At 25.9% G+C, this 24,364-nt stretch overlaps 4 protein-coding genes across 4 annotated transcripts; 3 read left to right on the plus strand and 1 right to left on the minus strand.

The window, feature by feature from the left end:
- Positions 1–3,838: 3,838 nt before the first annotated feature.
- OCT59_019169 (uncharacterized protein) lies at positions 3,839–4,399 on the plus strand (the record flags this gene model as incomplete). The annotated part of the gene is made up of 1 exon (XM_025314710.2): positions 3,839–4,399. The coding sequence occupies one exon, from the start codon at positions 3,839–3,841 to the stop codon at positions 4,397–4,399; it is 561 nt and encodes a 186-aa protein (XP_025184530.2).
- An 850-nt stretch (positions 4,400–5,249) lies between these two features.
- Positions 5,250–6,230, minus strand: OCT59_019170 (uncharacterized protein; the record flags this gene model as incomplete). The annotated part of the gene is made up of 1 exon (XM_025324753.1): positions 5,250–6,230. One exon carries the CDS (start codon positions 6,228–6,230, stop codon positions 5,250–5,252), a length of 981 nt encoding a protein of 326 aa, XP_025184529.1.
- A 7,877-nt stretch (positions 6,231–14,107) lies between these two features.
- OCT59_019171 (uncharacterized protein) lies at positions 14,108–16,396 on the plus strand (the record flags this gene model as incomplete). The annotated part of the gene is made up of 5 exons (XM_066135844.1): positions 14,108–14,384; positions 14,456–14,717; positions 14,791–14,802; positions 14,879–15,006; positions 15,078–16,396. 5 exons carry the CDS (start codon positions 14,108–14,110, stop codon positions 16,394–16,396), a joined length of 1,998 nt encoding a protein of 665 aa, XP_066005096.1.
- A 6,756-nt stretch (positions 16,397–23,152) lies between these two features.
- On the plus strand, positions 23,153–24,250 carry OCT59_019172 (uncharacterized protein; the record flags this gene model as incomplete). Its single annotated transcript, XM_066135845.1, has 4 exons — positions 23,153–23,351; positions 23,428–23,494; positions 23,644–23,897; positions 24,072–24,250. The coding sequence occupies 4 exons, from the start codon at positions 23,153–23,155 to the stop codon at positions 24,248–24,250; spliced, it is 699 nt and encodes a 232-aa protein (XP_066005097.1).
- Between the last annotated feature and the right edge of the window lie 114 nt (positions 24,251–24,364).

The following is a 24,364-nucleotide window of genomic DNA, read 5'->3' on the forward strand; positions in this document are numbered from 1 at the left end:
ATGAAATCCGTTCTTAGGAATGGACTTAGAGTTGGATCAGTCTGTCCCAGCCCAGTCCAAAAAGGCTGGATTTTTCAGTCAGCGATACGAATTGCAATCGCAAGATATCAAGTATACATGATGATCTATGCGGCGATGCCGCAGAACTTGAAATGCCAAAAATCTGGGTAGTTGCCCTGGATACATCCAGGATAGTACCCGAGATTTTTGACCAACTACCTTGGATGTATCTGTGTTAACTACCCGGATTTTTGATCAATACGGTGCTTCATAGATTAATTTCGCAAATGAAAAAGTCAACACAATTTACCAGGAATTTCCTAGAAATTGAGAATTCCACATTTGCTAAAAAAAAAGGTAAAATGGCGCCATTACACGGGAACAAATCCCGTTGGAATTATAACCGAAATATTAATAAAAAAATTATTAAATGCGAATTCGCATGTTCACCATGTATCTCTAGTGCTGACACTAATGGAAGATTGTGTTTCGGAAAAATTAGCAAAATTATTAGGAGTGAGCGAGGTAAATACGTTAATTTGTGAGTCGTTCTAAATTCATCTAATTAGAATTAATTATATATATATATATAGAGAGAGAGATCGGGGGAACAACATGTCCGGGAGGAACATTTTCAAATCAACTCGCAATGTCAACGGTAAGAAACTTTATGTTTCCAGAGATTAAAACTAAAAGGGTACTGCAATTTCAGCAAGAAGTTTACAGTATTTACTCTTAGTTCTGGACATTATTCTGTTGATAAAACTGGTATGGCACTAGGATTAACATAATTAAAGTTCCTTGTGACGATCAAAAAATGCGTCCAGACGAATTAGGTAAGATCCTAAAGATTCCTTTTGGAAAAAATAGTAACATATTTTTTATTTTTTATTTATTTATTTATTTTTTGTTTTACATAGAACAATTAAAGATACAGTCATTGGAAAGAAAACAATCCCATTTTTTTTATTAATGCTACTGCTGATACGACCGTTTTGGCATGAAAAAATTTTTTTTACATTACTGTTTTATTTACTATATATTCTTGCATCATTAATTTCGCGTACTTTTACATATCAGGGTGATCCGATTCATTAAAGGAAATTGGAAAAATTGCTAAACAAAACAAGCTTTGCCCTATAAAAAAAAATCTGGAAAAAATTCCGATAAATGATCATTTTTCTAGTTTTAATTCCGAAGAATCTCAGAAACGATCATTTTTCTGAAAATTTTTTATAGGGTTGGTTTCAGGTTGATGGATCATAAGGTGAGAGTTTTATGGTATTCTCCTATAAATAAGCTTCATCTTTGGTTCGTTATTAAAATTTTTTTTTAAAAAAAAATCACTTTAATTTCACTGACTAAACAATATTTTCTCAATTTATAATTTACAATAGGCTGTTACGTGCATAAATTACTCGGAACAACATTACAATGTTCATTCATATTAGCGTCAATATTTAAAACAAATTCACTAGGGACACTATATTTATTTCATGACGAGATAGTACATTTGGATGTGGTAGAAAGCCTGACGCAATAAAATTATTTATAAGATGGAAAATATATGGTATGTCAGGATATAAAAAAAGGATAGAACATGTATTAATTGTATTTAAATGGTACTCATTACAATATGTATATCCGTCTATATATAGTTTATTTTTCATTGCGTTATTTCTATCTATTTCGTCTTTAAAATATTCGATGATTTTGTATGTATTGCTATCTTGTGCGTCTTTTCTTTCCCAGTTTGCAGCTTAATATTTCGTTAATTTACTTTATATCCTATGTCTATGATTCTAAGTCTCGCAGTGTTTTTTCTATTTGTATTTTTAAAGTTAATATTGATTATTTGCGAACCATTACTTTTTGCTTGGCTTGTTGCTTATCTAAGCATGCTGTAACAATGCCTCTTATAAAACCTCCATTTACTAAGTCTGTTGCAATATCTTTATCCGTTTTGTCCAGTTGCATGCCCGCGTTCTGTAATATAAGTCTTCTTTCTAGTACTAAAGCCTTCTAATGTTTAATATGTATTTTTTGTTTATATAATAATGCTTTGTAATTGTAGTTAAAGAATTATTTACACTGCAAACTTAATAATCAATCACTAATTTTGATTTAATTCACGTTCTTTTGATAACAATTGGAGTAAATACGTATAGTAGAGAAATTTCAGTACTAAAGTTAGATACACTAATGTTGTGTTACTAGATAGGTTTAAAACAATTGTTTTATTTCACTAATAAAAAATACGTGTTAAATATTACTAATAAAAAGTTTTATTGAAAGAGCTTCGATAAAAACTATTAGGAAACGGAAACCGTTATTGAGTTCGATGTATCATTTCGATGTACCATTTAGTTTTTAGGAAGATATAAAGAAATGGGGACCTAATAAAGAGAAGACCTAGACAAAGAGAAGTTAGACCTAAAAAAAAAGACGACGAAAAAAAACACCACCCACACACAAACACACGCTCCCAACCCCATATTATAAGACCATTTATACGGTAATAAAGAAGTCACAAATATTGTTGTAAATGAATATAAGTTCTCGGATAATTAGTTAAATTGACACCGGCCGAAAGTATTAAAATGAATATTATTTATACGACTTGTATTTTATGGGGAGGGCTAAAATGAATTTTACCATATGGTTTCCATTGAACGCGCTAGTATTTTTTTAAGATATAAATTTAATAATTGAACCAAGACATTAAAAATTCGATTTTAGGAGAGTGAAATATTGATTTATAAAATATAAGAAAGGTCAGTGATATAAATTGGGATAGCGCAATATGTACAGGAGTACATTACGCATAGTACTCATAAGACTTTTACATTTTGCGCGTATAAAAATTTTTTTGAATTTATATCACTGTTGTATACTTTATGTCTGGGTCAATCCTATAATTCCTATATCCTTTTACGTTATTATCGGTTACACTTAAGATCTTTAATATTTGTATTATCGGTCAATTTGTATGACCGATACTTTATTTCGATTATCATTCTATAATGGATATGTTAATATAATGAGTTTAGATCCGCAATTAATTTTTTCTCTTAAAGGAATGGTTAAGTCGGAGTTTTCAAAACTCCTTGTTTAGAGTTTATATATCAGTTGCAAGAATGTTAATTTAAACATAAATAGATTATCTATTATTTACACGATGTTCTCGATGTAGGACGCGAATTATATTTATCGATGATACCGTAGATAATTATTTGTCAAAATTCAAAAAAAAAAATTTTTAGTATTACAATTGGTTTCTCATGGTTGACCCTTACATGGCTAGTAGAAGTGATAAGTGATATCATTTTGGAAATCTTGAAATCTTGTCAAACTTCCAGCCACACATGTGATAGACAATGAGTAATACAAATTAGTATTAACAATTCTCGATCATTTCCTTTTTTTTATAAAGTGTGGCTAAATGCATCCAATCTTATTGTCGCAAATTTTACATAATAATTCTTTAGTTTCATTCCGCCCAGAATTCTGACATAGGAAGCACAGAGAAACATTGTTGCCAAGATTTCATCGGTAAGTAATTACGTTCCTCCAAATACATTTTATGTAATACAACTATTTATCAATGAAATTGAAATTGATAAATTAACCTTATTTTTCCAAATTCGTTAAAATCTAAAATCTATAAATAAGTGGTCAGAGTTTTTGAAAAAAAATCAAAAAGAAAAAAAAAATGAAGAAAAATTTTTAAGCCATTATAATAAATTAATCATACTCTTCAAATCATTATTTATTATTATTTTTTTTTAAAAAAAAAACAAACAAACAAAATAAAAAGTTTTATTTTTAAACTGCAAAAATGTCAAGTGTAAGAGATAAAAGTGGACAATCTCCTTCGACAACTACAACAACAAATCAATATCCATTTGAAGTCAAACTGACTAGAAAAGAAAAATTAATGGTTTATCTAAAAATTGGATTAATGTTATTCTTTGAAATCGCTTTACCACTTATCCTCTTTTATGTTCTTAAAAGCTATATGAAAGAAATCTGGGCACTTCTGATATCAGGTGTTCCACCGTTTCTTATTGTTATTTATGGAATTATAAGTAAAAGACGTATTGATATTTTGGGAGCAATAACAATAATAAGTATTGTTGTCAGTGCTATCGTTGCATCATTAAAAGGCGATGCCCGAGCTTATTTATTACGAGAATCTGCAATTACGGGTACTGTTGGTTTAACATTCCTCATTACTTTGATTCCAATTAAGTATGGTTCTTTCCAAATGCGACCAATTATGTTTTATTTTGCTAAAGATATGCAAACTGGAGAATCCTTTGGTTATTCATCTAAAAAAAGAAATAATTCAGGTTTAACAGAGGAAATTTCAGATACGTTGGGAAATATATTGGAATAAATATGTCATATTTCGACGCGGATATATCTTTTTGACGGCTTTTTGGGGAATTGGTTTAGTTGTTAAAGTTCCCGGCCATACTATAATTTTATTCTCAAAACTCCAACGATTGAACGTGCCATTTTTTGGATAAACATATTAACTTACTCTTGGTTAAGTGTATTGATCCTAATCCACATCATTTACTCTAATGGTTTAAAAAACAATGTATAAAAGTAATTGGTGAAGGAGAACGACAAACTGCTGCCAATAAAGCTTCAGTATAATAATCAACATAGAATAATATATATAAACATTTTTTATAACTTCATACAAGTTTAAAGTGATGTTTTAGAAGTTGAATTCTTATTTTTACTGTATTTAGAATATTAATAAAGAATTCGAATTAAATTTAATTTTATTAAATTTATTAAAAAATATTTCAGAATGATTTAATTGTAATCGTTACTTCTTTGTAATTATTTCATCGATAAGTTACTATATAAAGGCATCGTAATATGCAAACATGTAAAATGAATACTATATTTGATTAACATTCTAAAATTCAAAAAATAGATAACGCGACGGATCGTAACACTAGCAATAACAGCCACCCAAGCATTGTAACATTTAAACACAACGCACATTTGGATCTACAAGGCTATACTCGATTAAACCAATATTAGCTTGGACTGGTAACAATTGATAATGGCGGTTAAAAGGGTCTTCCCATGTCTTCTCTCGAAATAACTATATTTTTTGACATTTTGTGTAATAGTTATAGTGTTTTACTTAATAAAGTTTTGTGACTGTACAAAATTATTTTACAAGCAAAAAAGAAATTTTGAATAACTGAAATTTTTAAAAGAATTCAGTAAACGTAATTGTGATTATTATTATAATTGATATTGTAATTATTGTAATTGTAATTGTGAATATTAAGAGTCTGAATTCCAAATTCTTTCATAATTCGTTCATCGCGTTCTTTTTCCTCGGCAAGTATCATTTCAAGTTCTGTAACTTCAGCTTTACTATTTAAAGCAGCTTCAGCTTCGGCTATCATAACAGATATTTTACTATTAAGTCTTTTAAGCATAATATCTTCATCATCATCGTCATTATTATCAGATGTATTATTGAAATTATTGCTCATTTTTGAAGATGATTTGCGACGTACAAATCTACAGCCACGACGAACACGGAATTGTCTTCGTCGTGAAGTTGAATTTGTTGGTGAATGTGTTGGTGTTGGTTGAGTAGTTGGATAATCTTGTTGCGAAGGTGATGTAGAAATTGTAAGTGAAAGTTTAGTTTCAGTCTGAGTAGTTGGATAATCTCGTTGCGAAGGTGATGTAAAAATTGTAAATGAAGGTTTAGTTTCAGACTGAGTAGTTGGATAATCTTGTTGTGAGGGTGATGTAGAAATTTCAAATGAAGGTTTAGTTTCAGTCTGAGTAGTTGGATAATCTTGTTGCGAAAGTGATGTAGAAGTTGTAAATAAAGGTTTGTTCTCAGACTGAGTAGTTGGATAATCTTGTTGTGAGGGTGATGATGAAATTGTGAGTGAAGATTTAGTTTCAGTAGAATTATCGTAAGGTGGAGGAGATTCTTCATCTTCAACAGTTTCTACATTTTCATCCCAAGTAGAAACATCTTTTTTCTTATAATCATAGACATTTTCATAATTTTGTCTAGTTGAATGACCTCCAGTATTTAACGTATTTCCAGTTAATACATTTATAGCATTATCGGCAAAATCGGAAGTATAGGTAGCAAGTTCAACAACTTTATATATAAAGTTTGCGACAATTCCTTGTTGTTGTTGGAAATCTTGTATTGAAGTTGACTGCATTTTGTGTTGATATTTTTTAAAAAGATTTAGGTATATATACAAGGTTTATTGGAAGAAAGGTACTATAGTAAAGAGCAACAAATAAAATATAAAAAAATCGATTTTTGTTGCTCTGTGCGAGGTATATTTTTCGTGTGCGAGAGTAACGGGTACTGGTAAAAAAAAAAAGAAAAATTTTTTTTTGCGTATTTTTAAAATTTTATATGTATGTATGTACTATATATATATATAATTTTTTTATACATGTATTGGATGACTCAAAGGATGACTCAATATTTTTAAGTGGCTTAACTTGTGATTTTTCAATAGAAAAATGTTACACCTTGATCCGATGATAAATTTCACGATAAAACCATACAATTATCACACACCCAACACCTGCTGATAACATAATATGAGTAATAAATATTAGTTATTTGATAGGGGGGTTAGAATATCACCGAACTGCGAAGCAGTTCGGATGATATTTTAACCCCCCTATCAAATAACTGTGTTATTCTGCAGCCGCCAATGATCATCTTATAAATACAATAAACTATTGATTAATCAACGTCAAAAATATCAATAATAATTATGCAATGGTAGTTTATTTATAGCTTAATAAAAAAATATCAGCATGATGAAAAAAGCATAATCCTATTTGGCTGTAGAATAACAGATAATAATTAATAACTTGTAATTCGATAATTAAATATTATTTATTTGTAATAATGCGATATAAAAGACATATGATATAATATACATATAAGTAATATATAATATAACAAGTGTTGAAGAATTTTAACATGTGATATTATTAATAGAAAGATTTATAAACATTTCTTGATATTTTCTTTTTTATAAATTTCGGGTTCAAAGAACGAAATGCAAAAATACATGGTATCAAACTTTTTTTTGATGGATGTATAATAGAATAAGCATAATACGCATAATACAATATGAGTCAAATTGTAGTATCACCAAATTTCAAGATTTTTGATTGATAAAATCATTGATCAACAACAATCAATGAATGTATATTTTATTTAGATTGAGTAAATTTATAAAATAAAATTATATGTATTTAAATATTTTAAAAAAACTAGGATAATTGAATAGTGTATTTAAAGGTAATGAATTATTAATAATTTTATATCTATTTGATTTCGTTTTAATATCATCACTTAAAATATCAAGTAAATATTAATAATACGATATTTTGATTTTCCCATAATAACGTAATCGTTAAATGACTAATCTGTTAACTAAAATGCATGAATGTAAAATTGAATGATCCTTTTGGAAATATTTTATAATTTTATATGTTAAAAGGGGAAGTATCAAATTGTTATTACGCCCAATATATTCATTTTTGGAGTGATGATTCCGATATTGTCGCACAATGCGTCAAAATTTAATATTGTTATGAAGTCGCAGTAACTAATCAATCAAATTCATGGCATAAATATTCGTTGACTGGGTTGAAGGTGCTCAAGCACAGGTGTCACGTAATAACATATATCATGTGACTTTGAAACTTCGATTTTACTTTGGTTACTATTACCTTTACATACAGTTTATAATAACAATAAGTTTCGAATAATGGTACTATTAAAGAATCTTTATGATACAATTGACTAATCTTTATTTGTTTTGAGTGCAACTATTTAACTAAACTTTACAACCTTGCTAACCAATACAAAGCTAAACTAATACATAACTATCCCATTCTTTGTATCTCAACGAGTTTTATTACGACTGTAAATGGTAATTAATTATGGTTCGAATATCATGATTTTATTAGTTCAAAATAAATCACATTTAATATATTTTACATTTTATAGTTCTAACTCCCCTTTAATCATGAACTCTTGTTTTTATTACTAATTAATTATATCTTTAATGAGTACAGTTAGTTATTTATACAAGAAACTTTATATGAAGTAAAAATTTTTATCTATCTCTTTTTTTTTTTTTTTTTTTTTTAACGAAGTCGACTTTATTTAGAAATAAGAAAAATTACAAAAAAGGAAAAGATCTACATTATATAACATTTAGTAAAGAACACGATCGAACTAATACTATAATATTATTAGGGACTTAAGATTTTATGTTCAAAAGAACTATCTACCATCCTGCTCACCCAAATAGGTTCACTAAACTATCCGCATAACTACTACTATTCGTATGGACTTCGGTAATGTTATATAAAAACTCACCACAACTCCTTTAATTACTACTACAACATCAAAGATAATAAAAATAATACTACAAAACACTACCGTAATCAACAATATTATAGTAATCTATTGTATTACCCCCAAAATAAATATGACTTTGAAGACTTTGTAGATTAAAGTATTTCTTATTTTTTGATTTACGCGTTTTGTCAATAAACTGCTCTTTACCAAAATGTTGTTTTTTAACATTTTTATCAATTCCCAAACCTCTATCAATTTCATTAAGTTTATTACACCTCACTTTCCAAAAAATCATAGATTTATCCAAAATTTCATTCCTAAAATTATATGACAAAATTTCAACTTTTGATTTCGTAGATAATAATTGTTTAAAAAAATTAATTAACGAACAAGGAAAGAAACCTTTAATTAAATCTATGAAAGTTATGTGATCCTCTGATACTTCAAGTTTCCAAATATCATTGAGATTTTTAATATGTTCAAGAGTAATATGATTAATAGGATCTAAAATTTTATTAATTTCTAAAAGAAGCCAATTTTGTACTCCTGAAATTAAATCATCCATATCCTCTCGTCTTTCTTCACAAAACCAGATATGATTGAAATCTTCTTCATCCTCTTCACACATAGGACAAAACCTTTCTTTATATAATGAAAATAAAGTTCTTTTAATTTGTTCAATGCAAGGAAGTTCTTCAATCATCAACTGAATTTTGCGTCTTCTAATTTTTGATTCTTTGAAATCAGTGTATAATTTTTGTTTTTCTCCCAAAAAATTATTAAAAAAAATTGACCAATCTATTTCACATTTTCTATACTTATCATTTCTATTTAAATTTAAAAACCTTTCCAAATTTTTCGTATTGGTTGTTAATGTAATTAACTTTCTTAAAGATTTTTCTATAACTATGCCATTCCATTTGGGAATCCAAGGAAGATCATAAAAATTATTATAATTTAAATTAATTCCTAAATTTTGATCATTATGTGCCAAAGAAACAATATTGTCGACATAATTATTTAAAGAATCATCTGTATGAGCATTAACTTTAAATATATTAACAGATAAATTATTTTCTTTAATAATATCCATAATTATTTTCCAAAGAATGTTGTTATTACTAATTTTAAAAATTTGTCTAGTAACTAAAGTAAAATTATAAAATTTAAATTTTTCAAAATTACTAATAACGCTAGCACTATCTGTATAAACTGTTAAATTACTATTAGAAGGTGCTATTAGCAAAGTAATTAATAAAGCAAAAATTTCTGCACGTGTTGATGAAATCCAATTATTATAAGATGATATTAATTCCAAAATTTTTTGCAAGGACAAATTATAAAAAGTTGTTCCAAAAGTAGCTGATACATATTCTTTGGTAATATCTTTAATTGAACCATCTGTATAGCAAACAAAATCTTTAATGTTTGAATCATATAAAATTTTTCTTGAATCAAATAATTTCTGTTTATCTAATGATAAATCTATATATTTTTCAATAAAATCTAAACTATTTTCATCAAAACGTAATTGATAATTATCATATGAAGAGTAATATAAAGGGTTTCGTTTAAAAAATTGATCATATCTTATAATATTTTCCATATAATTATGTTGTGCTTCCTTTAGAAGATATGCCTTATATCCCTTCCATTTAATAAGTCTTTTATATCTCACTTCATATATTTCAGTTTTCATTGATTCTATTATACATTTACCCTCTATTTGACCAATATTATATTCACAACCATTACATACTTTAATAAACAAATTAATTTCACTTGTGTCTGATATTCTTTTAAAATGTTCAAAAATATATGTAAAGGGCTTTTCTTCAATTATTTTTCCATAAATATTTTCAAAATGAAACATATTAAAAGATGTTATAATATTATTAATATGAATATTAATTGGTAAAAATTCATAACCACCCAAATTTGTGACTACATTATTATCTATATATTCCTCTTTAACATTATAATTTTTTCCATTAGTTGTAACTAAAGACTGAATTTTTTTATATATATTTGGCGTATTAACTACATTACTATTTCTATTATTACTAAGAGCAAATATCTTATTTTTTATATTCCACCATGTCAGAAGAGTTTTGTTATCAGGAGATAAAAATTGGTCCAAAAAGTATAAATTATTCATACGTAAAATTTTTATATTTTTCAAAAAACTTTCAGTTCCAACAATTTCCATAATATGACGACCCCTTCCTAATACAGTACTATTTTTCCCAATATTGTGTTTATTAAATTCTATACTAAAATTATAACTTTTCATTAATAATAAATTATTAATAATAAAATTATTTCGCAAATGTTGACCCATAAAGATTAAATCTTTATTAGAAAAAGGAAAATTAATTAAAGGATTGAAAGGTAAAAGTAGTTTATTTTGAATATCTACTAAACGAATCTCCATTATTTTTCCTAGAATTCCTTGATCATTAATTTGAATTATAAAATTATTAACCTTAGCTTGCAATTGATTATCAAAAATTGAACGAATATTATATAATAAATTCAATTCCATAATTATATTTGGTGCAGTTGAAGCTAACTTTAATTTATTTTTAAAATTTTTTCTATAAGGAACCATGATTTTTTCACAATCTTTTTCTGATAGTATTATCGTTTGTGTCCTATATTCGATACGTGGTAATATTACAGCATTAAAAATATAGGAACTAATTTTATCTGTTATGCATTTGTTCTTCAGCAGGTTATTACTTAAATTTTTAACTTCATCAAAGGCTTGTTGTTTGATAAAATTGTTATCATTATATATATTGAACCAAACACCCAAGATTCTAAGACTTTCTGTTTTTCCTTTAGGTTTGATTTTGATTTTCTGATTGCCAAATTCTAACTCTATTTTTTCATTAAAATTAAAATTCTTTTTCTTAAGTAACAATTCAGATTTTTCTTTATTTATTTGAATATCGTTAAGAGTATAGAAGTCATCAGCCGTTTTTAATATTTTTTCTAATTCTTCTTTATTGCCAGCTAACATTTATCTATCTCTTTTTTAGCGTAGAAGAGAGGTTGAATTGATCAGATCATTTCCAAATTTATCCATTTTTCCGCTTAATTTGGATAGTGTTGTAAATGATCGTCAAGAGTTGATATGTTTTTTGATCAATTTTGGAAAAGCTCAGATAAAAATTTGAGTTGCGTTTTATAAATAATACTTAATGCATTATGCTTTATGATTAGATCACGAGTACAAGTACGAGTTGGTGTAGACAATTCATAATCATAATCATAATGCATATGCATATGCTTATGCTTCTTTGACATCAAAAGAATAAAATTGCGATTTAGGGCTTCCTGTGCCACTTTTGTTGTAAGTTAAGTTGAACCATCAAAAAATAAGACACACGGCAAATTTCAATTTTTGATGATCTGCGTACATAAAATTTTTTTTTCTTTTGTTTTTTTTCAAGTTAATTTTAACAAAAATAAATGTATATATTTTTTTTTTCGTATAATGATTATTTTTATTAATCAATAAATTAAATATTATTGTTAAAGTTTCAAGAAAAAATTCATACAAAAAATTAAATTTATTTTTTTACTTTTTTTTAAAAAAAAGAAATTTACTTTTAATAGATATATTTTTTAATTTTTGTTGTACAATAGATGCAATAAATAATTTTTATTAAATTAAACATAAATTTTTGACTGTAATTTTATTAAAAAAAATTAATAAAAGGTCTTTAATTTTATTTTTTTCGTAAGTAAATTGAAATTTTTAATGATCTACGTAAGAAAAATGTCACTTCATTTATTAATTTGGGGGTTTTTTATTTAAAAAAAGAAAATTACTTTCAATAGATATATTTTTTAATTTTTTTGTACAATAAATATAATAAATTATTTTTATTAAATTAACATAAAATTTTAAATGATTTTAAAAAAAATTTAAATAAATGATCTTTAAATTTTATTTTTTTCGTAAGTAAATTGAAATGATGATCTACGTAAGAAATTTTTAAAATGTCACTTGATTTATCAATTTTGTGGGTTTTTTTTTTAAAAAAAATTACTTTACCGAATAAAGTATTTTTATTTTTTGTTATACAATATACAATAAATTATTATTAAATATTTACCATAGTATCAATAAACTATTATTAAATATTTACCATAGAATAACAACTATTTTAAATTAACCAATTAAAATTTAGATTTTTACGGCAATAAATTGAATTTGATGATTTACGTAAACAAAAGTTTCAATCTTATTCAATTATTATTTATCTATCAATTTTTTTGTTAATCTTTATGAAAAAACGTATCATACAGTATTATTCAATATTTTTTTATTTTTTATTTAATAAAAAAAAATTATTTTATTTTATTTTATTTTTATTTATATAATAATTAAATGATGAAAAATTTACAAATATTTTTTGTCATTTGAAAATTCATTAGCTAATCAACAAAATCCCAAAACAATTACTAATAAATTTATTATATATTTGTCTAATTTAACTTTTAAACAATTAAACAAAATTTTATTATACATAAACATTTCACATATTAAAAAAATTCCCAAAAAAATTTCTCATAAAATTTAAATATTTTTACGTACAATAAAATAAAATTTCCCAACTATTTCAATAAAAAAAAACTTATATAAAGACTATAAAAAAAAACGTTTGTGTTAATTTTTTTTTATCTATAACAAAAATGCCAGCTCAACTTTCCACAATCTTATATATTTCAAATTATAAAGAATCTACTGCACCAAATTTCTTTATTAGTTCTGCAACTGGCATAACAAGATTAAATGAAAATGATTCAATACAAATGTTTAACATAACTATTTTTTATCCAATTGATCCTTCAATACCATGTTATATTCCAAAACTAACAAATGGCCAAGTTCTATCAGTAAATAATTGTAAATTTTCGTTGGGAAATAATAATGAAATTGATGTAAATATTTTTTTTTTTTATCATTTTTTATTTTTCACTTTTTATTTTATTTATTTCATTTTTATTTAATTTTCTTTCACTTCACTTTTGATTTTATTATCATTATATCATATTTCAATTAAACAAATGATAATTGCACATTAAATTATCAGTAGATTATCAGCATTACTGGCAAGGTTGTCCAGGGACGGAGTCCCTGGTGTTAGACGCATTTCTAGTTTTATTAAATAAATATGAAGATTCCATATTGAAATTAAAAAAGAAAAATAAATAAAATAAAATTCAAAAATAAATGTTATAATGATTCGGATAATACTGAAAAAATTTTAAATTTGAATATCTTTTACCTTTAGAAATTGTGTGCATGTAACACAGTATTCATATCTTAAAATTTATATTTGCTACATTTGTAAACAAAAATCTTTGATTATTTTGATTATTTTTTCATTTTTTATAATCATTAATTTTCTTCAATGATGTCGATCTTAGTATTTTATATTATAGTTTAAGAAAAATTACTGCCGAAAAAAGAAAAGTGTCGTTCTTAAAAACGTCATATTTTCATTTGAGATTTCCTTATATATATGTACAACCACGCACAAAAAAAAGTTGATCATTACTCAATTAATTTTTCATAATAAGAAAAAAGATTTTTTTTATGCAGGAGGCGCAAATGGAAAAAAAAAATAATTTCTTTGGTAATAAATTTATACATTTATAAGCGATTACTAAATGAGTCAAATGAGAGACATTTCAGTTGATAAAATATTTACCTTCGATGATGTCGATGATGAACCACATAATGGTAAACCTATTACTATGATAGAAATATCACCAAATGAAAACTACTTTATTACTTATAGTGAAAGAGATAGTTCAATTGTCGGTTGGAATGTTGAAGATATAAATAAGGTTCAACTTAAATTTGATAAAACTGTTAAAATTAATCATGGAATCAAAAGTTTATGTGTTTCTGATAATAAGAAACTTGCTTATATTTGTCATGGTGATAATTTTGGTAAGTAATAATTATTTGATTATGTAAATATTAAAATTATGGTAATTGATATTTATTTTAATACTTTTTAGTAATCGATATGGATAATAAAGATAAAAATATTGCATTAAGTTTTTATGGAAGAGTTGATGCAGAGTATTGTACCTTTAATTTAAAGGGTGAATTTATTTTATATAGTAAAGTTTACGCTCATTTTACTTTTGTAGAAGATAAAAAAATTATTTGGATTTATTCTACACAAACTAAAAATGACAAATGGGAATGTAAGAGATTTTACAAGATACCTGAAGATTATGAATTAATAAGTATATCAAAATATGATAAAGTTTACCTGTTTTCAAATGATTACATTTTTGAATGGAATATTAATACTGAGAGAGGTGTAAAAATATTTGGTAATAATAAGGATAATAATAAGGTAATAAATATTATAAAATTTATTTTTAAACCAATCAATTTTAAATATATAAATATTATTTATTTTTTTTTTTTAGTTTTGAAACAAAAAATATCGGAATATTCAGTAATGATGAAAAGTTTATTTTTCTAAAAACCAATGATAAAATTATCGTTTATTCAATCGAATTGGAAATTCTTATTGATTCTTTGGATATAAATGATGGTAATTATTTTTAAAAAATTTTATCTATACTTTAATTATTACTCATATTAAATCATTATTTTTTTATGTAGATATTCAACTATATAATTTTATGAATCATACTGGTTTATTTCTTTTACCTTCTTTATTCTATTATACCCTAGATAAAGAAATCAAATATTGCTGGATCAGTAAATATAAAAATAGGTTTAATCAAACTTTATTTGATGAATCAACTGATGATCAAACAAAGTTTGTGTTTGGAATTCTAAATGAACGTGTTTGGAAATCTAAATTTTACGAAAATATGTCAAAAGTTAAAGTTATTAAATGTGATGATGATGACAAGAAAACTTACAAACTCTTAAATATCCATCTATATATGGATACTGTGTCTACATTATTTCAAAAAGCCACAATAAATGATGATGATAGTGAAAAAGAATTAACTGTATCAACTGAAAATTTAATTAAATGGGATATACGTGTTGATGACGGTAAAATTAAACTGGAAGTTTTCAAAAAAGGAAAATTAATTAGCATGAGAATTGAAAATTATCATTATCCTTATAAATCTGATGATGATTTCCGCAATAATCATAAATTAATTGCGAGCTCATTATTTAATAACAATGATATCGTTATATTGACAACATTTGGTATTCTTATTTATACTTTTAGTGAAAATAACAAATCTAGTGATAATGACAAATCTATTTTTTTAAACTATTTTTATTTTATGAAATTAGAGAATTATAGTTATAGAAATAGCAATAACAAATATCTCATTAAAAAATATAAAGAATATATGAAAATACTTCAACATTACAAAAGAATATTTTCAAAATCTACTTTGCCATTACCAAATTATGATAGTTTTAGATTAGATGGATGGGTTTCAGATGTAATAAATAATAAGTCAAGTCTTTTGAAATATGGAGTTGAATTATTAAAATTTGCAATTAAAGAACATAAGTTAGAATTGATTGATGATATTTATAAAAAATGTATGACTTATTTTAAAGAAGATTTAATGAACAATAAGTCATTTTTAAGTATTATCACTTCCACAATGCCATTACTAAATGAATATTATCCAAAATATATTATAAAATATACATCAGAAACGAATATGATCATAGATTCATCTTTTTATAGTACAAAGAATCAAAATAAAAATTTAAATCTTTATCCTTTTTTTCAATCTCCTCAAATAGTTAATTTATCTCAATCTCTCTTATGGACAAAGTACCACCATAAACTTTATTGCATAAAGACTAAAGTCAATTTTCCATTAATAAAATATTACATATTACAATATTTAATGATGTATCATACATATACTTCACAGTTCACACTGTCGGTGGCAAAAATTACGTTTTTGACCACTCGTATTACTTTCTTGACTTGATCAAAATATGCATGATTATGCATGACAAAAATGTTCTTTTCTTGACCTGCAAAAAAACATTAACGCATAATTTTTCAAGAGTTATATACACAAAGAGATTAATATTTAATATCAAAAAAATAATATAATACTTATTTTTTATCATTAGTGATTAATAACAAAATAATTTATTATTATTTTTTTTTTTTTAATATTTAGTTTTATGCGGGTTGTAGTTTAGTATTTATTACCTAATTAATGTACTTCTCTTAAATGTAATCTATTTATCGGCTATCTTTTGTAAATAAAATAAAATTATTTTAATTTTATCAATATTGTAGAAATAAAAAAAGTATTAAAAGAACGCTACTTTTGTTAAATATAAATAAAAAATAAAATATTTCTTTTTTGTTTATCACATATCGCGTTTCAGGTCAAGAAAGGAACATTTTTGTCATACATAATCATGCATATTTTGACCGGGTCAAGAAAGTAATACGAGAAGGGTCAAGAAGGTAATTTTTGCCTAACGGTGAGGTAATTATAAATGAAACTATTTAAAACATATATAAATAAATTCTAAAACCATTCCTATAATTAACCCACTACTTTCCATACTCTGTTTAGAGGAGCAAAGCCCGCCCTATAGAAAATTCATATAATTATTTTTATTTTCACTTTTACTAATAGTTATCAGCAGTTAAGAACCTAAACTGATGCGAATTAAAGTAGATCATTACATAGAACTGAAAAATAAAAAACTATTACTATTCTAAACTACCCTTGCTATAACAACCTACTCTAACCCCAGGAAGATGGCACTGTACAAAAATATAAATAGTTGTTTATTAATCATATGATAAAATGATATTAGTAACACATTACAGCAGGGGAGGAAATTTCCTTCTGGTTTAGTAATTCTTTATATATAATAGTTTAATGATTGAATAAGACCAAAATTCTATATTTTTCGAGTTTATAATGAAGACATTATAATTAATCTATTAAGTTTTCCTTTCAAGATATTTATTTTAACAAAAAAATTCTAAAAAATTAATGAATTTATTAGAATAGATAAAATGATTGTTCGCATGATAAAAAATTCCAGTTAATTGTCTCAATTAATTAATTACACTTAAATGCTGCTTTTACTTATTAATAAAAAAAATTAAATTAAATTAATATTAATGGTGTTGAAAAAAACACCTAATAAATTTTTATAATTTTAATGTCGCATAAGTCGCATAAGTAGCAAGTTATAAGAATTAATGAATTTAATAAAAAGAAATAATGTGTAAAGAAATATAGTTTCATACAATTATAAACAAGCTTGTGAGTTGTGAATTTAAGATTTTGATATTATGATTATGTGACTTCTGATAAAATACTACCATTTATTTACTGAATATTAACAAAGAGATTCAATAAATTAGTATAGATCACTCTTCAACTTTTTATTTTATCCGCAATTTGTCACATGACTTTAAAATCTACGGTAACTGTTTCTAGAAATTCACGGTACACAAACTACACAATCAACATAAAATTATTTAAATAAAGCTACGACTTTCAAACTTAAAATTTATAGCTTTTCTTATTATTTTACATTAGAAAATCATGTCTTCAAAATTTTGGGCAGAGTTATCTAACGATTATGAAAAATTGCTTGAAACAGAAATTGGATATGACGTTATTATTTACACCGGAGAAGGACAAAATATGAAGGAAATTCATGCTCATTCAAATATTTTGTGTATTAGGTCTCAATATTTCCGTACTGCATTTTCTAATGAATGGGCTGAGAAAAGAGATGGAAAATTTATTTTCAAAAAACCAAATATTTCACCTCAATTATTTAGTATCATTCTTAGGTAATTTTATAAATTCATTAATTTTATCTACATATACGATATATTTAAATATTAATTATTTATTATTTAGATTTATTTATTGTGGAAATATTGAATTGAAAAATTTACAAGGTTCCGATGTACTAAAATTATTGATAGCAGTGGATGAGCTAAATATCCATTCGTTAGTTTTCCATATTCAAGAATTTTTGATTGAACATCAGACAGAATTTTTAAACCAGAATCCAACCGAAATCCTTGAAACTATTTATCAACATGAAACGTTTACGGATTTATGGAATTTTTGTCTTGATAAAATTTGTGAAGAACCTAAAATTTTATTTAGCTCTGATAATTTTATTAACTTAAAAGCTCCTTTATTGGAATTATTATTGAAGAGGGATGATTTGAATATGGGTGAAGTTGAAATTTGGGAGTATTTATTGAAATGGTGTTTCGCTCAACAAAAAATGCAAAATAATCCAACAAAATGGAATAAAGATGATATTATAAGGGCTGAAAGGGAATTATACAAGTTTATTCCTTTAATTCGATTTTATGATATTGAACCTACAGATTTCTTTTATAAAGTTTATTGTTACAGAGATATATTACCACAGGATTTAATTCATGATCTTTTGGAATATTTTATAGTTCCTAATGTGAAACCTAAAGTTAATTTACCTCCTTCAAGAAATCCAATTCTAAAATATCAACTTGATTCAACCATGATTGAATCAAAACATCTTCCCCTCATTTCTTCATGGATTGATAAACAAGAATCCTCTTATTATGATAGAAAAAAAATTCCATATGATTTTAAGTTATTATATAACTCAAGTAAGGATGGAATTGATACTGATTCTTTTCATAGGAATTGTGACAATAAAGGAGCTACTATTTGGGTGGCAAAAATTAAAAATTCAACACAATTAATTGGAGGGTATAATCCACTTGATTGGAGTGTACAATCTGGATATAAAACTACAGCAGATAGTTTTTTATTTAATTTTACAGATGGAAAAAATATTTCCACTGCAAAACTAGGGTATGTTATTATGACCGATAAAGCTGTTTATTGTGGTAGTAATTATGGACCAAGTATGGGTAATTTATTTTGTTGTAATAATAATTGGAATTATAGTGATGGTGATAATGGAAATCGCTATCATAGAATAGGAATTCCAAAAGTTTTTGAAGTAGAAGATTATGAAGTATTTCAAGTAATTAAAAAGTAACTTACAAATGAAATTATTTTTCGTTGTCTAAAAAGTTATGTATACTAAAAATTAGTTCACTTCTAAGTGAAAAAAACTTTTTAATAACGAAATAAATATTTTTTAATTAAATATGTAATTCTATTTTTTCGTTCTATTTAATAAATATATTGTATGATAAATTAAGGTTACATAAATTTAGTTTAAAATTAATTATTAGGACATACAATTAATTTTATATTTAGAGTCTGCATTATTATTTTATGCAAACTCAAATGATATTTAAGATATTTTAAATCTATAACTTATTTAGTAATTTATATATTATTTTTTTTTTTACATAAATTGTCGTAAAGGCGGTAAAATTATTTTATAAAATTCACTAAAATCTCCTGATAATAATAATCATCGTGCATCAAATGTTTGTTGAGGAACTGATTTATCAAAAATTCAATTGGGGCATTGGTGAGTTAAGGATAAATAAATAGTACAACATTCATATGAATGAAATTTTTTAAGAAAAAAAAAAAGAATTATTACAGAATCATTTAATTTCAAAATATCAGAAAGTAGTGAATATCTAACAACACGAAATCTATTCCTCCACCACAATATTTACTTAGTTGATATAATAGCTCATATGTGTTAGCATGTGAAGCCTTTTTTATCACTATTATTATTATGTTTTTCAAATAACTTGGACTTTTTTATCGTGAATGATTTACTAGCTGAAAGTCTTATATTTAGTCTTAAATCCAAATCTTAAGAATTTGATCAAAGAATTGAAAAAATTATTTGGATTCAGTGAAAAATGATTTATGATAATAACGTTAGACAAATTTATTTCGCATCCCGGAACCTGCAAACAGAGATAAAGTTTTCTCTTTTTCATACCAGTACTTACATCCAATAGAGAATTCTCAATACCGGAACTTGCAATAGAGAAAAAAAAAGTTAAGAATTTTTCCTCAATACTGGACTTAATGAAATTAAAGAGACATGCAAAAATGGCCTTGCATGCAGATAAATGTAGAAGATTTTTTTTAATACCAGAACGCTGAATAAAGTAATTTTTTAAAAGGAGCATATTTGAAATTATAAAAAAAATTTGACCACCAGTGAATAACTCCCATGGAACTTGCCTCTTGTTTTAATCGTAATTTTATCTTGAAACTATGGAAACGTTCTTTTAAAATTATTTGGTTCAAAAAAGTTAACAGATTTATAAACGAAAGCTTTAGAGTTTAGTTCTTTTCCAATCAATATTTCTATTAGAGTTAAGAATTCTGATATATTCTTCAATTCAAATATTAAATTTGTTAATTCCGATGGATATAGTATAAATTTTCATTCTAAATAGGTTTAATCAATAGAAAAAGAAGAATTCATTGTAACCGAAAAACTTTTTATTATAAATTTTAAACATAAATACGCAAAGTTAGAATTAAAAAAGAAATATCTAAATTACACGGTACGCAAATAATATCATAGTAAGATCGGTCGTGTATATATAATCTTCCTCTAAGGCCTAAGCAAACTTTTCTAAGCGGCCCTTTAAGCAAACGAGTAGAGAATATCGGTGCAAGTTAGAAATATACACCTTTTGTATAATGTATACAAAATAACTAACAAATATTAACCTTTTTAAGGTTGCAGATATGGTTTCTTGATTTTTTTTTCATTGTGGTAAGTTAAAATTCGTCAACATAAAATATCTTTATTAGTCCTGATAATTTTTGTTTGCAGATAATTTCAAAATTATTCTCATAATAGTTTTAGCTTCTGTGATATATATTTGCTTTTAAAGTTTGGATACGAGAAAAATATTTTTCTTTTTTAAAGAAAAATTATTTATGGTTATCTAAATATTATAATCTAATGTAATTCAAATGAATATTCTTTACTTATTAGTACTAGTTAATTGAAGATACGCCGCCGAAGAAAAAATATAATTAAATTAATATGAAAAATATTATTATTACAAATGTTAAATCTCGGTTAAAAACATTTTGTATGAATCGCGTACGTAATAAAAATTTCTATTACAATAAAAATTTTTCTTTTTCATGATGCGCGAGTTATGAAAATCTAAAAATTAAAAATTTATTTACAGCGATATTCCAAAGATCAAACCCTAATTCATAGTTTCAAAACATTAATACATTCTTGTTCGTCGGATGATCTATAAAAATCGTCCATTAGAAGCGAATGTTGTAAATCTGCTTTGATAATTAATTTATAAATATATCATCTTCCAAGGACTTTACATTTAATAGTTAGTAACATAACACTTACTATACTTATCGGTATGACAATATCTGTGAAAATCAGTGTTTAAATTATTTTTTTAATTATTATATGATTAATTCCATCTTTTCTCACATGTAATTCTTATTGTCTAGGGGGTAAATATTTTAATGAAAATCAACAGTTTCCAACTTTATTGATTTTTTTTAAATTTCAGAAGTGAGTTGAAAGAAACATATGATGCTATCAAAGAGGGAAGAGAACGCCGATATATTACAAGAGGAGTAATATGTTTATTTTATTTTAGGACATCTAAAGAGATGAGAAAATCGATTTCCGAACTAACCTCATTATTACTCGGAATATACAGATTGTAAATATCAACGATCAACGTTTGATTTTTCGCTTGATTATTGCTTATATTTGCACAAGGTGGATAAAAAGATTTACTAACCGGGGCATCTTTCTATATAATTTGCAGGATCAAATGCTTTTTGGGGGAAATAATTACGAAAATCTGATCAACCACCTCCCCTTAATTTAACAATAAAAGAATTTAACGCTATATGTTAAGAACATCAAGGGCTTTTTTTTTTAATGAGAAAGTGCGAGAATAAATTATTTGTAATACATGTGACGATTGTGACGTAATACTATAATATTACTGCGCATGTATTTATCAAGCTACAGAAATAATACATGCAAAAAAATTATAAAATGTCTGGATTGTTTCTTTTTTGTTTACTATAACTAGTATATATAATTTTCACTGAAGGTATTATTAGCGGACTATCTTGTAAAAAAGAATAAATAGCATCGCCATGTAGCAGGCTACAACCTCAACCTGTATATTATCATATGATCAATAAAGCAAAATTATAACGCAAAGTACATTAAGTTAATAGTACAATCAATACTCACAATCTTGTGTTGATTACATTGTCCCTTTCCATAAAATAGTATGAAATAGGCAAGTAGCCTAGTACATAAATCATTTACATTTCCATACTTAGTCAAATACGGTCACCGTACGACCGATTCACTTATAAATACTCATGATAAATATTCATGATGAATACTCTTCTTCATTTCTTTCGCATAGATTTTTACTGATAAATTCTATTTATTCGAAGTACCTATATCGTCATTATAATATTTTATTATTAATCATTATGAATTCGGAAAGGTTTTTACAAGTATATATATATCCTCAAAATTTCTCTCTCATTAAAAAACACTTCTTTATTTTATCTCCCAAATGATGGTGTCAATAAATTGTTTATTCATAGGAAAGACTTCTTTTGTTGATACTTTTGCGGTTAACGTTACTGAAGAAAGCGACATTCTTGGTTCTTTAGTCAATATTAATAATTTAAAGATTTCAGACCTCGTCTATGAGGAGATTAAGGATACTAAGTTTAATTATAAGGACATTGACCTTTAGAAGGTTGACATCGCTTACGATGAATGAGACAGGCTTAAAACATGTTACTACCGAAGATGATATTAAAGAAAAACTTGGAGGCGAGCAGTTGATACCCATCTTCTTGGTTAAGGGATGTTTTGAAAAATTTATCCAAAGGAATATTCACGTCATCGTACAAGTGCCCGCTACTGATAAGTTTCTTCGTGTTAAAGGTTCTCATGAACGCTTGAAGATGAGTAAGTTTGCACATGATTCAAAAGTTCATTAAGCGTTGTTTCGTGATTTTCTGGACCTAACCTTTTTTTTATGTAGGCCGCTGCTTCTGTTCTTCTAACCGTCTAGATCCAGAAGAAAACTTTATATTAAGCCTAAAGAACTTGTTGCGAATCTAGGTAGTCACATCGTTGAGGGCAAGTTCTGTTTGTTTCATGGGCATCGACAAAGTGGCAAAATGACTGCTGCTTGGGAACTGAAACGTTGGATTGAAACTAATAGCAAACATACAGTTTGTTAATTAAACTTTAATAGTGGAATTATAACTAATGAAGGTCTTACTGAGTTCTGGCGGTCCGTATGCGTCAAAGTGAAGTCTGCTATACCTGCTTATGTAGATGAAGCGTCTTTCTCTACTAAATTGAAAAATGAAAAAATAAGAGCAAGTGCTTTTGAAGGACTCTTTAATAAAGACAGAACATCATTGAGAGATATAATCTTGATTATAGATGAAGCCTCAAGACCAATTAATGATAACGAAACTTCATGGTCTTATAGCTTCTTTGCGGGTTCTTAGAGACCAAAGAGGAGATATTTCCATTGTACATTCTGTAGTGCTCATCGGCACCGAGGTCATTAAGGATTTTCTGCTTGCTTGAGCTTGACATTCAAAGTATTCTACTTCGGTCATTTCACCATTTCCAGCTGAGGGAGTCTTCAATTCAGCTCAGTTTATTAATTAGAGGTCAAGGATCTTCTTGCTCAATATGCTGAGGATAATAAGTTTGAAATTGAAGTAGACAATATTGCTGCGGATGTTTACTCTCTTACCCTTGGACACAAGGGTCTTGTCGGTAACTGCTGCTATTATTTTGAGCAAAAAATCATGTCTGGAGCTATCAAAGCAACTCTCGATGACTAGGTCAAAGAGCGTGATGAAGGAAGTTGACGTCATCAGCGTCTGAATATTCTCTTCCGTAATAAAACCTTACCTGTTTATGGCTTTGAACTCTCTGTTGCAGCAAGCGAGTCAGTG

Source organism: Rhizophagus irregularis, chromosome 28 (assembly GCF_026210795.1).
Source record: "Rhizophagus irregularis chromosome 28, complete sequence".
Taxonomy (NCBI): domain Eukaryota; kingdom Fungi; phylum Glomeromycota; class Glomeromycetes; order Glomerales; family Glomeraceae; genus Rhizophagus; species Rhizophagus irregularis.